Source organism: Halyomorpha halys, unplaced genomic scaffold, assembly GCF_000696795.3.
Source record: "Halyomorpha halys isolate HHAL.00 unplaced genomic scaffold, Hhal_1.1 Scaffold378.1, whole genome shotgun sequence".
Classification (NCBI taxonomy): Eukaryota; Metazoa; Arthropoda; class Insecta; order Hemiptera; family Pentatomidae; genus Halyomorpha; species Halyomorpha halys.
In genome coordinates, this window is record NW_027108204.1 from 868,238 (window position 1) to 885,770 (window position 17,533).

The following is a 17,533-nucleotide window of genomic DNA, read 5'->3' on the forward strand; positions in this document are numbered from 1 at the left end:
GTAATGTAATGTAACTTGTAATAGTAATAGTAATTGTAATTTTAAATTTGTAAATTGTAAATTTTTAAACTTTCTCACTTTGTAATTATATATATCTTTCTCTCCTTGTAACATTGTAAATATGTTAATAGTAATGTACTAACTTTGTAAATTCAGTGTAAATGACCCTAGTGGTCGAAACACTTAAATAAATAAAACAAAGATTTTTTTCCTGATAATGTTGGTTCGAAAGAGCTTTGAAACACCCTGATTAAAGGAAGTAGCGTAGTTTAAAAAACTTTCTCAACCCTCCAGATTTGGTTTGAATAGGTTAAAGAGTTATGGCTTTTTTTTTTTTTTAATTTAAAGGAAATTGGAATATAGGTATTATTTTTTCAAGTTCTAAAAACAGATATGGCATCAATTTTAATTACATTTTTGTATGACAATTTAAAAAATCCATAGAAATGAATAATAAAAAATGTTTTTGCACAGCATCCTGTAATATTGTACAGACCTTATACTATTATGTTATGATTTATTATGCTGATTAATTATTATGATCTAATTTCATACAGGAAAATATTTTTTTAAAAGTCTAATAATAATCTTGATTGATGGAATTATAAAAAACAATAAAAAAAAACAACACTAAATCAACTGAAAATATTTTACTCCTAAATTTATTTTTTTGGTTTTTTGAATCCTACTAAAAATGATTTTAAAAAATTGAAAAAAAAATGATTTGGCTAAAGAGACAAAAAATTAGTAAAATAGTCTTGACTATGTTGTAATTTTTCAATGCTACCCCCAAGCGATTATTAATTAATATATGAATAATTATAAACCTATCGCACGACCAATTAAGACAGCGAGAATCTTTATGGTATTTAAATTAAAACTGCGAAAAACCCATAACAGAGGTGGGGAAAAAGAAATGGAGTTCCCCAAAAGACACTTATTTAACACTAACTCAATTCAAATACTAATTTTCAACTGGAACTCCGAATTAAAGGCCAGAGTTCAGTCCCCCATTGAGAAGGAAAATCCTTTGAGTCACTGACTTGTCGGGTTTCTCAATTAAATGGTAACTTACCACAATTATAAAACATCAAAAACAGATCGGAATCCAAATTTTAAATATTATTCAAAAGCGATTTATGGGGTTTTCCAATCCTCTCTCACAGATTTAAATGTAAATATTAAAATCAGGAAATAAATAAAAAAGGTATTTTCGCTCCATATTCGCATAATTCCTAGCCATAGGCTGTAGCTAGACTACCACCTCAACTAGACTCATTTCAGCACCTTATAATGCCACAAGGCTATCAAAGGAAGAAGACACAGTAAAGTATATATATAATACATTTCATATATTATATGTGTATGAAGTACTAATGCTATTATTATAATGTAGAGTACGAAAAGAAAAATCAATATTCGCAATTTTTTTAAACATATTTAAATTCGTGGAGAGGAGATTCCCTCACTTTGAATATGAATGCACATTTAAAACTGCTTTCTCTACACCCCGAGTGGGTGATGGAAATGTAGTTTTGCTCTTGCTTATAACCACAGTTGCATTTTCCAGACTTTATTGGTTATAACTACAACCAAACATGAAAACTTTCATGTTATAAATGATTGTGTTTCATAGAGATGTGTGACACAGCTTAGGATTCTTCGTTTTAATCAGTTCCCACTTACGACAGTGATTTACAGATGCCAAAAAATTTATTTAGATGAAAATATGTGGTCAGGAGATTCTGACCGATGGCGAACCGTTTTTCGGACAGTAATGCATCTATTCCTTCTTTTAAATTTTTATTCTTGAATGTAATAAATTTTATAGTTTTTATATCTTTATTATGTTTCATTTTACACTTTTTGACTTCTTTGCAGTTTATATTGGTTAACTTTGGGACGTTAGTAAATTTAACTGACTATTTTTATAGCACTCGAGTGGAACCGCAGATAAGCCGAAAATTAAATGAAATACAGGACTTTGTTGGAACATTTGACAAATTTTGTTTATAGAATGTTCATCTTTGTAAAATCCTTAATGTCATAGTTATAATCGAAAACCTGAAAAGAGATCCAATTTTTTTTTCGCTACGAAACCGGCGATTTGGAAAACTTGAAATTCGGGTTCAGTATTGCAAAACTCTCTGATTTTTCTCTAAAAATGCCCTTTTAAAACTTTGGTGGTCTGACCATTTTTATAGCGCGATCTAGCAGATTTACGTGAAAATGAAATCTAATGTACTAATTTTGTAGATTATGACTACTTGAATTTTGTATAGTATTGTTATCTTCGTAAAGTCCTTAGTTTTCTAACTATATGTGAAAAAATGTACTCTGGTATCCAAGATAAGGGATGTGAGCCTATCTTGGACGAAATAAAATGTATTAGTAATTAATTTCGATAAAATCGTAAATTAATTTAATAATTCTATTTAGTTTTTTCTTAATCCATGAACTTTATGAGTTTAGTTTTTATGGAACTTTAAGAAAAGGTGTTTGAGATAAGTGAATCTCCCTTACCATCACTATTAATTTACATTTGCTACTCCGAAGTTCCACCAAGGGCCAACTCGCATATTTTATTTTACCAAGTTTGGAGCGTTTCTATAATAAAAAATATGCCTTTTGAACTTATTAAATACTTAAAATATCTACTATAATACACAATACAAAATGCTGGGTATTGACCATATATTAAAATTTTCATATATTTTTATGAATTTTGATTTTTTACTAACTACGCAAGTAAATTAGATAATCCATAGCCCAGTTGTGGAATCTGAAGGCTGTATGAGATGGAAAGTGTTACGGCCAAGGGATACAGAAAGGCCTTCGATGAAATTGCTATTGAGGGAGTGGTGTTGAGAGGGGAGGGTGTGAAGGGAGTGGGATTGCTTCTGATAAGGAAGATATTTCTGTGCCGTGGTTGCGGTATCAAAGCTCTGAAGGATCTATTAAAAGGGTTTCCAAATTTTCCTTTCAACCTTCTATCTCAAAAGACTTAAGTACGATTGCGAACCTAATTTAAAGAATAGAGCAATTTAAATAAAATTCTGCTTATAAGGCAATCATACCAGTTTAAAATAAAATGTGAAGTTTAATAGCGGTTAAATAATTGAAGGGATTGTGACAAGAATAAGATGTTGGCCTTTTTGGCATTTTATTTGTTCCTTATATAAATATTATTCCCTAGCTATTTATGTTATTATATAAAAAAAATCGACATTAATAATAAATAATATCTAGAATAAAGTAATTTTTATTTTAATATCATAGTTCAATTTATCAACAAACAAAATGTATTTTGTTTTTATAGACGTATAATACTTTTTTTAAATTTTACTTATGTACTTTTTTATTTTATTAATAAGGTGTGAATCTGAGAATTCATTATTACTGGCTGGCACTTTCCATTGAATATAGTTTAAAGTAATATTAAATTATGTTATTTTAGTATTTTATATTTTAATATCCGAGTTCAATTTATGAATAAATAAAATGTATTTTGTTTTTATAGACGTATAATACTTTTTTTTTAATTTTACTTATGTACTATTTTTTTTTTGTTGCAAATAAGGTATGATTCTGAGAATTTATTATTAGTGACTGGCACTTTCCATTGAATATAGTTGAACGTAATATTAAATTATGTTTTTGTTATATTTTATATTTTAATATCATTGTTAAATTTATCAATAAATAAATTATATTTTGTTTTTATAGACGTATAATACTTTTTTTTAATTTTACTTATGTACTTTTTTTTTTTTTTTTTTTTTTTTAGAAATAATGTATGACTCTGAGAATTTATTATTAGTGACTGGCACTTTCTATAGAATATAGTTGAACGTAGTATTATATTATGTTATTTTACTATTTTCTATTTTAATATCAGAGTTCAATTTGTCAATTAATAAAATGTATTTTGTTTTTATAGACGTATAATCTTTTTTTTTATTTTACTTATGTACTTTTTTTTTCTTTTGTAAATAAGGTATGATTCTGAGAATTTATTATTAGTGACTAGCACTTTCCATTGAATATAGTTGAAAGTAGTATAAATTATGTTATTTTGGTATGTTCTATTTTAATATCATAGTTCAATTTATCAAAAAATAAAATGTATTTCACATATAAATAGTTGACCATATAATTTTAAATTATGGTGAAGATTGTCATGTCACTGATTATTATTATTCAACTCTAATTAATTTAGGGTTAAGGTCAACCGAGAAACAAAAATTTTAAACAACTATTTATTTTTTATCTCACTTTGAGGAGCTTCATCAGGATTAAAAATATACAAATACAACTGAAACTATTTTAACATAATAGGATAAAATACAAAAGATAAATTAAGGTAGGATTAAAATTATATAAGTATAAGTGAAAACAAAAAAATATAAAGATGAAAGAAAAAAATAAATAAAATATATATAACAAGATGGTCAGGGTTCGGTCAAAAGAGAAACAAAAATAGTTTTGTATTTTAGTAAACTATTTTTGTTTCTCTTTCGACCGCAACACTGGCCATCTTCTTATATATACATTTTTACGGTCAACTATATATACATATATAAATAAATAAAATAGTATAAATATAAAATACACAATAATAAGAATATAAAAATTAGGCAAATTATTAGCTTAAGAATGAAAAAGAGACGTAATAACACATTAAAGTAGAAAAGTAGAAATGATAAAACAAAATTTAACTCACTGAAAACGGAAAATAAAGAAGAAAATTTAGATTACATAAAAGTCAAGTCGATGTACTTTTATGTAATCTTATCTTACTTCTTTACTTTACGTTTTTAGTGCGTTAAATTTTGTTTTATTATTTCCACTGTTCTATTTTTATGTGTTATTACGTCTCCTTTTCATTCTTAAGCTAACAGTTTGATGGTCAAGGTCAAAAGACTTTAGGTTTGTTATCACTTAAAGAGGTTTTTTAATTTATCCTGTTTTCCAAATATGCAGGATTAAAATGACAATTGTATTATTTATAGAGGGTTTCTAGAATAGAGGTCGAAATTTAATGTTCGTAATAATGCATATTTAATGTTTGTAAATTTATTTTTAAAAATAATATAAAACTTATGACTTAAAAAAATACCTTATATTGGTTTATATTTGAGCGCCACTATCACTTTCTCGAAAATAAATTAGATAAGTATAAATTAGACCAAATACGTCAAGATTATCAATATGTGATGTTTCAAAATATATATATGAGGTTTCTAATGCTCTTTCTGCGCCAGACTTTTAAATTCATCATAAAGTATCTTCAAAAACTCTTCTCTTTATCTTCTTTATAACCGTAGATTTATGATTCTCAATCAAATTTCAACCGGCCTCTTACAGGGCTTCTGTGAAATATTTTAGGATTGGGCTTTCGTTCTCTCAATTCTAAGAAATTTGAATCTTACCATCTAACATTATCTTCAATTTTTTCACAGGTGTTGTTTTGTAGGTATATAAGGCTATTTAGAATTTGCTGAAAAAAAGAATCACTATACTTTTCTCAAATGATAATGTAAGATTTCCGCCATTTTCCTACTTCGACCAAAACAGTTCCACTGTTACAAATATTGAAAACCACTGCTTTAAATAAAACTGAAAATAAAAAGCAATGTGCAGTAAAAAATTTAAATGTTTGTAATCAAATGTGTCCCGTCCTGCCCCAACCTGATAAATTGTCTTACTTAAGTTATTGAACCACAAAGACCTAATCATCAAAGAAATCTAATAAACATAGGTTTAAAAATTAATAGTAACAGAAGTATTTCAATGCAGAATTCTTGGGATATCAATGAAATTATCAGTAGTAGATTTTCCATACATAAACAGAGTCCGCTTAAGCAAGCAAAACTTCAAACGTTAAAAAAAGACAGAGAATGAAATAAAATAAAGACGTATATATATTTAATTTATAGCGAGAAATATACCTAAATAGTATTATAATATCTTTATTACACAAGAATTTAGCATTTAGCAATGAGATATGAGAGCGACGAAGCTTGAAACACCGAAACAATCAATGACTGCTTGACCGTTATCAGCAAGAGAGGGTTGTTTCCGATAACTTCATTTCGTCGGGGTACCTCTTATCTTTCCAAATTCAATTTGCTACTCGGGCTCCATGTTTCCTTCTCTTGAGTTAATTTGGAAATGGGGCCTGAAGTAGTTCCAGAACCTTAGGCGGATCATGGGACTAGATCCAACCTTTTATAAGGCAAGTTCAAAGAGTTTAAATTCTCATTTGAGACTAAAAAAATGGTTAATTGAGATTAAATTTTACTTTTTATTGAACGGGCTTCTATTTACTTGGTCATCGAAGAAAGAACATGATAATTAAACACCCAATGGTCTCCTGGTAAAAGACAAAAACATGTACTCCATGTATCAAATTCCTAATTAGAAAGAAGAACAATATTATAAAATTAATAAATAAAGTTATTTTTACAGTACATATACATATTAAATAATGCTTAAAATTTTCTTTCTTTTGGAAGTTTATATTTCAATTGAAAATGAATGTGTAAACAGATTTTTTTTCTTTTTAATAGAATTATTTTTATATTACCATCGACATTTCGAGGCTTTGTTTCCTCCTTTCAGGGTTTTATAACTACATTTTATAGTTTATTATTAATTGACTATCCTATTAGTGTTCTCTATTTTTTACATGTACAACATACAAATATATAGCGAGTTTGTAATAGGAGGTATATACCAACCTTTTTTTTTTTTTAATGATTATAAGCAAAGCAATTATATTTATTCAAATAACCTTCATAAAAAAAGAGATAGATATGATAAAATTAAACGAATAATATTTGAAATATTTTATGAAAATATTAATGATGATGAAACAAGTTATCAAAACGTGAATTGAATTATAATATAATGAAAAATTTTTGAGGAAAGATAGTCCGGGTGGTGCTCAATAAAGGTGTCAAAATAGTAAAAAACACTATTTATTGTTAACTAACGTTTCGTCCCTCTTTCTAGGGCTTCGTTAAGACTGTCAGATTGAGATAAGTTTTATAACTGTTAATTGTTGTAATAATGTAAATTGATAATTGTGAGTTATTATCTTTGTTTCAATCTGGCAGCCCTAACGAAGTCCTACAAAGTGGGACGAAGCGTTGGTTAACACCAAATACTTTTCTGCTATTTTTTTTTATACCTTTATTGACACAGCCACCGGGAATATCTTCCTACAATCTACTTCATACGGTAAATGTCTTTTTTCAAAATGAAAAATTTTGTTCACATTATATTTATAAAATACGAAAAACAAATAAATAAAATAATCTCTTGGCCATCTAAGTCATCTCGCTTAACCATATGCAATGCTGAAATATAGGTAGTTCGTCTTTAAGAACCAAATAGGTGATCAATAATATAATATCAAATAAGACAGATCCGAGGAGATATTATTATTATTATTAATGTATTATAGTTACAATATCATTATATTTTAGTGTAAAATAGATTATTTATTTAATTAATTTTTATAATTAATATGACAAGATTTTTAAAAATTTTATAATTAAAAAAAGTATAACTTTGTTCAAAAATATTTCTTAAGGTTATATTACCCTTTACGTGGTATTATGCGGTTTAACACAATAAGTTTGTAATAAAATTAGTTATAATAAGTTGGTTATAAAACAGGGCAACAGCTCCCTTTAATATTTCAAAATACCAAGTTAATAATTGGTGGGAAGATGTCTCGGGAGCAGTTAAAAACTAACTGAAACTGAATGTGGTGATTCCCATCCACTTCTGCCGCTGATTTAGCGATATAAACTCCACGAATAAATCTCATTTACTGCCAAGTGTTAGACCGAACTAACTTTAAACTTAAGTCGATTTATTTACACTCTCTGGAGGCCCAGTTACCTTACAGAGTTACCCTCATTAATGTTTATATTTCATAGGACTGGATATCGAATGGTAAATTATCTGTTAATTGATTGATATTTCGCCGATTGAAACCGGATAGAATATTCTAATTGGTACACTTGTAGAATCCTTAATTAAGTAATATGATCTAGATAGTACTATTAATATTAATATCTGTCTACCATTAGGGTTAAAATAATGTTAACAGAGTTGATTGGGCAATAAGAAATAAGAAAAAGAAATAAGAAGAGAGATATCAATAAAATCAAGAGAGAGAAGGCAGATAGGATCAGAGGTGCTTTTCGAGTGCCGTGCTTGAAAATAATCTTATACCTGACTCTTCAGAGATAAAACCACAGCTCAAAAGAGATATTTTATTTAACTTAATAAGTTATAATAGTCGAAATAGATTATGTTCGGGGTGACCTGTATAGCTCACTATATCCATTTTTTAAAAGTAATAATAATTAATGACAATAAATTTTGAATTTTCAAATCCATATCTATTAGACTTCATTAAAAGAACTGTGCAATATTACTTTACCCCATGAATAATCAAGAATGAAAACCACAGCAGTTTGTAAAACCAATCGAAATTGGTTGCTTTATAAAGGTTCAAGTCAAAGTATATTGCAAAGAATTATTTATAGGAAATGAGCATTTATTACTAACAAATTTCAAATAGTTGTTTAGCTTGGAAGAGCTGGAAACAGTCATCAGGACAAAGAGACTGAGATTTTACGGGCACATGGTCAGAATGAAAAGTGATAAGAGTATAGTGGGATATGTAAAATAGGTGAATGAGGAACTGGATAGACTAAAAATAACGATGAAGATTGCTAGGATAGAGTGCATTTTGGGAATAAACTAAAAGTTTTTGAGGTTCTTGTGGGAAAGGAGGAGAGACGAGACGAGTAAATAGACTGAGGAAGAACGGGAGGAACAGTCCAGAAAGATGAAAGGGTATTGGAGTAGAAGGAAGGCCGAAGGTGTGAGGATGAATCGAAAATGATATTCGCGTGGTATTTGCTGGCTGGTTCGTAAAAAAAAAAACATATATAAAGATAAAGTGCATAAATTAACAATGTTAGCTTTACAACATATGGTTTGTTCTTTTATGATTGTAGCGTTTAAGAGAAAATTTGTTGTTGTTGCTACTTTATTTTATTGATGGGTTTTAGGAAAATATTATGTAACTGAAATATATGGTAGTTTGAGATTAAAAAAGATATTATATTGAGAAGAGTTACAATTTTTCCAACATGGAGGTTGGGAAATAGTTGTTTATTCTCATAAATGGATATTGAATCCTTTACGGTTTTCTATAATTGGTGAAACATGTTGTATTCCAAACGGGTGAGGCATAGGAGAACGGTGATCCAATAACTATATTATATATACGTATTATTAATAGTAATTTATTTTGGGATCTTAATTTAAATATAGGAAAATTTATTTTTTTTTTCCTTTATATGCTTTCATATTTGTATGTTCTTTAAGTGTAAGACTGAATGAAGATCAGTGTTAAAATAAGGATTTTTAACAAAATATGGGGTTTGAGTATATGGAAACTGATAAATATGATTATTTATGTGTGGCCAAGATATCGCTTTTGTTTTGGTTGGATTGATTTTCAACTTCGATTTTAGGCCTTAGTTATTTTATTGAAAGTTTATTGTAGGCGATTAAATTGTGTCTATCCAATAAGAAGAGTTATACGGAGATATATCATCGGCGTTTAATGACTTACTTTGGGGTGAGTCGAATATGAACTGATTAACTAATGTTGGTGACAGAAAGGAAGCATGTAGAAGACCAGCAGAAAGAGGATGAGTGTTGAAGGTAGATTTCTTAACTTTAATATAAACATGTCTATTAGAAAGGTATCAACATATGGTGTGGAAGTGGTTTATCAATTTTCCCAATGTGTTGTAGCATTATCGAAATGAATAAACTATAAGTAGTTTAGTAGTTTAGTAGTTGGGGTTCGGCTGTAGTAACAAGAACAGCTATATATGCAAACTATATCTCCAAGTAGATATATAAGGTTGAAATATAGACATAATAACTACTGATTTCACTATTATGGCCTAAGTATTTTTTTCGCCGGCTAAATTTTTAAAAGAACACTTACTAATCTTTCACTTTTGCCACAGAAAGAATTCCCACAAAAGGAGAAAGCCAAAGGACTACCCTTAAGGAAGTCTTCTTACCATTACTTGTACAGGTCGAAGTCCTAGAATTGTCATCGACTAACTTAGCTTTTGGATGTCACTATAAACTATTTATTTTTGAATAAATTTCTTTTTATGTACTAAAGAGTTATAAAAACAGAACGGGATAACTGAAATACGCAGCATTCGTTGTTCGTATTGACCTTGTGTTTTCATATGATTTTTCCAGATCCGGTATAAAATATACTGAAGACTTTTAATGTGCTCGAAATTTTATTTTAATAACAATAAGCCAAATAATTTAAATTTGTTTGGAGCACGTTCCACCAAATTTACCGCGGACGGCGTCCAGAGCTCACGTGTATCACGGCCATGGCCATCCGTTCACCAGCAGTACCGACTTCCTCTTGTCGCAACCTCCCCCTGCTATCGTCCAGAGAATGCAGTCGTCCTTGGAAGGCGGAGTGCATTCTTCGTCACCGAGTACCGTGTGAAACAGTTTCCATAACAGGACTTTATCAATGTTTTTTTGTCAAGAAACCAATCTTCAAATTTGACTGTTTATTTTATTTTTCGCCATTGAGAAAATTATAGGAAAAAAAATCCAAAGAGTAAATCATTAAATTAAATTAAAATCTGTACCTCTATAACCCATGAAGGGTCAGGAGGTAATTTTTAAGGAAGTAATGTTACTAGACCATCAGTTGTGCAAGGAGGTGATTTGGTTAGAGTCACGCTCGACCGCCAGATTTTTACCCAACTATGGGTACCCAATTTAGAAGTCTGGGTGGACCCCAGAATGGCTCCAGAACCCACAGGAGTTGACTCACGTGAGTTTACAGTGTAACAGAAAATATTTTTCTGCCCAGCCGGATTCGACCTCGGGTCCTTTGAGTAAGTAGTTACGCCTCACCCCTTGGCTACCGCGTTCCCCAAGAGTAAATAATATATATTAAAAATTAAAATATTTACAGCAACTAAAATTATTGACTCAAGTTTGGTTGAAGTTACGCCTAAAGCATATAGATGACTAATAAGTTGTTCCTTGATCGTCGTTTACAATTGAGGCTCTGACGTGAAAATGATTAAATATAAAACTATCGGACTTTTGTTTATTCATGGAAAATACAGCAGTTAGGCTGATGTGTAAGAAAAAAACTGTAGATGAGTTAGTCAAATATTGAAAGAATTGTAGCTTCACTAGTCTATTTTTTTGTTTGTTTAAAAAATAAAATAAAGTTTTGTGCGTTATTGACCAATTTTTAGTATATCCTGTAATTTATTTTTTCTAACTAATGAAGAGTAAAACTTTTTTTGTTTAAGTGAAAAAGTTGGTGGGAGTGTGCAGTCAGAAAAAAACAAAACAATACAAATAAACAAAAAGTTATTTATTCGTGCCGACTGCATTAATTGTAGGAAATGTTGGTAGTGTGAGGGCCTAAAAAGACGTCAGATAGACGGGAAATGTAACTGTCAAAAAGGATCTTTGAGATAAAATGGAAAATTGAAATTAAAGAAAAGTAAAGCTAAGGAGTAAAATGCATAAAAAGTGTGAAATGTTAAAGATATGAGATTCAAAAGGTAAGAACATTATATAAATGTATTGTGGGTTAGATAAGTGTTGATGGAGAAGAGTAAGAATGGAAAAGACTTGTATACGAAAGGTAGCTGTTGAAAAAGGAGAAATTAACACAGAAAAAGGGGACGGTAAACAGTAAGAGTTATATATAATAAAAAAAAAGAAAATTTTATAGATATTTTAATAAATTCAATATTTGGGAATAGGTTTGGGAAAGAGGTTTTCTATGTTTAACGTCATTTTCAATCATAATTTGTTTTTGATTTAAATATAATATTTACCTAATTAAAATTCGTATTAAATCATATTTTATTGTTGTACCAAAAATTGTTAACAAATATATTATAAGTTTAATTAGACATGTGGCAGCTTTAATTTTGAAATGTAATATTTATGGATGGATAACGGTTTTTGCATGCTTCCATGATTTTATGATTTGTTTACTCAAAGTGCCTGAAAAATAAATTTGTGGATTAGGAGGATTATAGTGAATAGAATTATAGTTTTAAAACTATAAAGATAATGACAAAGTTTCATGTTTTGTTCCATATTTATTTAATGTTTTATTTTATTTCTGTATGTTAAAATATTTTAATATATTGTTCTTTACAAATTATCAAGGCTTGATATTTGAGAGACCACTATAAGCAGTAAATATTATTTATTAATAATTTTAATTAAAGTATTCAAGAATTACTTAAAATGTATCTAATTTATAACAGAGTTTCGATAAAATTTTATATTTAATTCAAATATTACTTACAATGCCTTAAAATATTAGAGAAAAGTGAATTAAGCAGAATTATATGCTAATATTTATTAACTAAAATTATAATTGATCCTGTTTTAAATAATGTTTATTTATTCTGCATTCACACAAAGAGAAAAGTTATTAAAAATTTAAAAAAAAAACAAATGATGAAAGTTTTTAATTGTTAATATTGTTTAAAACTACGATGTTTTCTCAATTGTGAATCCAAAGCGATGTGCATTCATAAATTAGGTTATGGTAATGTCGTCTGAATGTGAACAATCTAGCGGAAGGTACACCGCTCCCTTGCCCACGGGCCAACCGGCCGCTCGTTTCGTTTAGGTTTTAACGAGTATTCACTTATTTATCCAATCTTTTTTATAATTTATGATAGTTTATTTAAAACTATATCAGTATTTATAAGATACCACATTACATATTATTGAAAAATTAAAGTTTAGTTTATTTATCTAAAAAAAAAATATGGACTTTATAACTAACATCAAATTTATTAGATAGTTGTAAATTTCAATATAGAAATAATAAAAAAATGGATTGACTAGTGTTTATATGTATGTGCTATAGTGTGTTAAATTTGATCCTTCTCTATTATATATTGTAATTGCAATATATATTAAATAAAAAGAATATTATTAATTATGAAAATCCAGATTGTTTAATATTAACTTGTCGTCAGACTCAAGATAATTTTCAAATTCTATCGCTAAACTGACAAAATAATGTCACCTAAAAAAAATTAATAAAATATACATATCTTTCTATATATAATATTATAGAACATAGTTTAAAATGTGACCATGTTCCCATTTTTTCCTGAACACTCAGCCTTTCTTGAAATCAACAAAAAAATATATATTAGTTTGGGTAATGTTGTTTTCGGAATCAATAATTATTAGATTATCTAAATATTTTTTGTGTAAATTATTTAATCGTAAAGTTGAATTTTTACGTTAAATGTTGAACCTTGGTTCCTCTTTTTAGTGTACTCTACGCTACGGTTGTTTACAAGGGCATTCCATCCCATGCTTCTTTGCATATCAACAAACAGAAGTCATAAAATTCTGTGTATTGAGACACTGATCTATTTACGAACATAATGAATGTTAACTAATTACAATTCTTGAGTTCCGTTCTAGTATACTAGCATCCTTAACGTCAACTTTATTTACAACCCTTAAAGATGTATTAAAAATTAGATATACTTAAGACGAAAAGGATTATTTCCGATGTCTGTTCTTTTTTTTTTTTAAATCAATCAGTTTTATTGTTTAATTTTACTTAAGGTTCAATTGTTTAATGAAAAAATGTATACAGTCAAAGTTATTTAATAAATATAAAATAATCAACAGCATTTTGAAAATTTAGTTTAAATGATTTCACTACCTATACGTTTCAATGCACAAAACTAATTTACGCCACAAATAAAGAACCCAAAATCCGGGCAAGGCAGACTGCTTCAAGGCAAGCAAGCAGCCTTAACGAAAATATTGTATTTAATTCGTCTTAACCTTTAATTCTAAATCTTATTTAATTAAAATGTATATATAATTACCTTATCGTTTAATAATTAAAAACACTTTAAGAGTAATTGTTAATGAAATAATAAAATATTATTTAAAATGTGTAGTAAGAATTTAAATGATTTAAATGTAAGTACTAATTATTTATATAAATTTCGAATGTTTATAATATACATTTACTAAGGATGAATTCATCATCATTATTTTTTATGAATCATTATTTATTTATGACGCTAATAAGAGATGGCAACTACGCGTATGTAATACAATTTTGATTAAATTTGAGCCACACATAGGTTATATATTCTTTGACAAGTTATTTAACGCCTTGTAGGTGTATAAATCAACAAATTGTTATTTAAGGATAAAAATGAGTTGATTTTTGCTTTGTAAAATTGTTATATTTTACACATATATGTCCATATATAATTGTAACAGAAATAAATAATATATTATAATAATAAATAATAAATTGTTATGATAAATAAAATCGAATTATTATTGTTATCATAAACAATGATGACTTGTTCGGCAATTCTTCACTAATTATTTTTGGTTTCTAGAATTTATTTATGCATCTATTCAAATTTTCGTAATTTTAAAAGTATTTTCTGCATCTGGATATTGTCGAACCGGCATTACTGCCAGATTCAAAACTCAGGAGGTACGAATTATGTTTTTCATTTAGTGCTAAAAACTAATAATGAAATTCTAAAGTTTAACTAATTATGTAATTTTAATTATATCTAATTAACTGAATATTATACTTGTTGTTGTAAGTTAAAGGGATCCCTTTAAAAACAACAACTAAACAAACAATTTTTCGGCTTAAAAGGTTCTTTTACTGTTGCTTTCAATGAAGACAGGAATGAATTAGTCCTAAGAAATTAACGAAGGTACTTGTACGTAAAAAATGTAAATATCTTTATTTAGTCAATGACTAACTTTTATTTTCTAATTTATATTGAAGAAATTAAAAAAACAAAATTAAATAAAATTGATCAGCGTTATTTCATACGAATTGTCTTCTCTAAATTTTTCATTTTGCGTTTCCGGAATTTAATTTGGTGATCGCCAAAATTACAAGCGCAGTTTTATTTCTATGGTAAAACTGGTGATTTAGAGTCAATTCAATGCCGAAGTATCTGTAAATTTTTAATAACAATTTTTTGAATTATGTTCCGAGATGGAATTCTTTCTGTACAACTCAATTGATTATTAAATACGTTTAATTAGTGACGTTAAATATTTAGTTAAGTTTCTTTGATACTGCGAGGGGAAAAAATCCCGTTAAAAGGCAATGAAATCTAAGATTGAAGAGTTTGAAGATAACTTTGCTTTCCACTTAAAATCCAGTGTCCTAAGATTACTATCAGAAATCAGATAGTAATTATGTTAACACAACGAGTTCGTATCCTGGTCTCTTCTTCCATTTGGGCTGACCATCGTAGGAAGTTAGGCTGAAACGTCACAAGATAAAACTACTAAAAACTTAAGACTTCTTTTATATATCAGAAACCTTGATAAGAAAATATGTTCGAATTGGGTTTCAAATAACAAAGATTTGACTTTTAGCATTTATCAGAATAAATTTTATATTATCACTTTCTTACATCGTATTACGATAACAAATAAATGTTCGCACTGACCTGGTTGTGGCCGGCATTCGACTACTGGTGCTGCTGACGAAGGCGGACTGTCGCTCCGAGGTTCCCCGCTCCGTTGCCTGGAACAGACAGACAGGTGAGAGGTGGGGCTCCACAGGTGGGGATACAGTTAGTGTCTTGTGGGCTTTGGTTGTGGTAACATGTGCCGAGTGCTACTGTCAGTAATTTGGGATCTGTCAGTAATTGTGAAGTTTTGTCTATCTTGCGAAATGCCAATGTATCAAGAATCGGAGAAAGTCATAATGCCTGTCGATAATCTTAGTGACGAAACAGCAAAAAATGGATTTTCGAGTTAGAGAAACGTGACAAACTATACTAGATTGACTCCTCTTATAAGTGCAAAAATGGCAAATGTTAATATCAACACCTTGTCTGTATGATGAGACAAAAGCCTTTTACTTTAGGATGGGAGTAGCGTATGACAGTTTCAGCCAAATTTAGCTATGTCTAGCTAACACGCTAAAAAAAAATAAAAAAATAAGTACATAGGAAATTTCTCTAAATTAATTTGTTTGTTACTGTGTTAAAAACGGTAATGTTATTTTCTCACCGTTGATTGATTATGTCTTCCATTACTATGATTCCCAAAAGACGATTTATGACCTGGAAAACAATGGGATATTCACTATTTTTGAATTGAAGGAGGTCAAAATCATTGTTGTTGAATTAAATGTTTTTTCCAATTGTTACTTATTTTTTTTTTAATATTAAGTAAAGATATTATTTAATTCATAGACCCTTATTCAACTATTAAATGTTAGGTACGGTTAAGTTTAAAATTATAGTCTATCGTCATTTCAAAGAAAATAAATAATTATATAAATAATAAAACCACAATTTTACTATTGTTCTTTGGAATGAACACATAAGTGCTTAGCCAACAATTTAAGTCGTTACATTACTATCTTATGATAGGCCCGTAAAACGTTTCCTGTTTTTAAAGAGTTATCTTGTGTGAATATATTCTTCGCAAACTTTGTAATGTTGCTACTTTTTTATTTTTAATTATTATAATTGACATTTACTAATGCTTATATTACTTATATTTATTTATCTTTATCTTATTAATATATTTTACGCCAGTGAATCAGGGGCTATTAGTACAAAAATAGCTTTAATATTTAAACCATTTATGCCGACGTGTCCATTAATTTAGATCTCCTTCATAGTAATTGTAATGGATTTTAGTGAAGATGTGGTTTTGTCCGTTGTTGAACACATCAACACATCACAACAGTCCTAATTAAGACGTATATTGTGGGTCGTAACGTCGGCAATTAATATATAGATGAAAACTAATTTTTTTTAAACACAAATCTGGCCATCTTCCAATTCATATACGGTAAATCAACTTCATAGCAGGAATATTAGATATACTACACCGTCGAAACTGACCACACAGTAGACCTAATGGTGTTCTCAGAGGACTGTATGGTTGCCACTCCATCTGCCTGATTTATATACTGCCTAATGTTAGGTTAAAGTGCTGAATGGACTTATAAAGTGAATCTTAACTGCGATTCTACCCCTTCTAGCTTGTTTCTGTCTATTATGAAACAATGTAGAATGATAGGATTAAAAATAAATAAATATTTTAAATGAGTTATTTTTTTATTGCCATCAGCGTTTCGATAATCTGTTTCCTTTTATTCTGAGTTCTTATTATTTGAAGCGGATAAATAAGGCAAGTTTTTTTTCTTCTGTTTTGGCTTGACCCGTACTAAAATAACAAACAATTATTCTATTTTGAAATGGGCATACTCCAAAGATTTTACTAGTTCTTTTTTTCTCTACTGTAGCCCTTCTATTTTTTTTTTTACACAGTTGTGGGCAATAGGTAATATATAGTAATGAATGATCTCATACATACTAAAATAAAATAAAATAAATATATGAATAAAAAA

The 17,533-nt window shown here is 28.5% G+C and overlaps 1 protein-coding gene across 3 annotated transcripts in view; it reads right to left on the reverse strand.

The window, feature by feature from the left end:
* RhoGEF3 (Rho guanine nucleotide exchange factor 3) overlaps positions 1-15,688 on the reverse strand; it is a gene marked incomplete at its 5' end in the record, with an annotated part of 449,678 nt that extends 433,990 nt beyond the window's left edge. For all 3 annotated transcript variants that reach the window (XM_067046582.1, XM_067046581.1, XM_067046580.1), the window contains 1 exon segment: positions 15,612-15,688. In XM_067046582.1, the coding sequence (XP_066902683.1) occupies positions 15,612-15,688 (77 nt within the window).
* Positions 15,689-17,533: the final 1,845 nt, after the last annotated feature.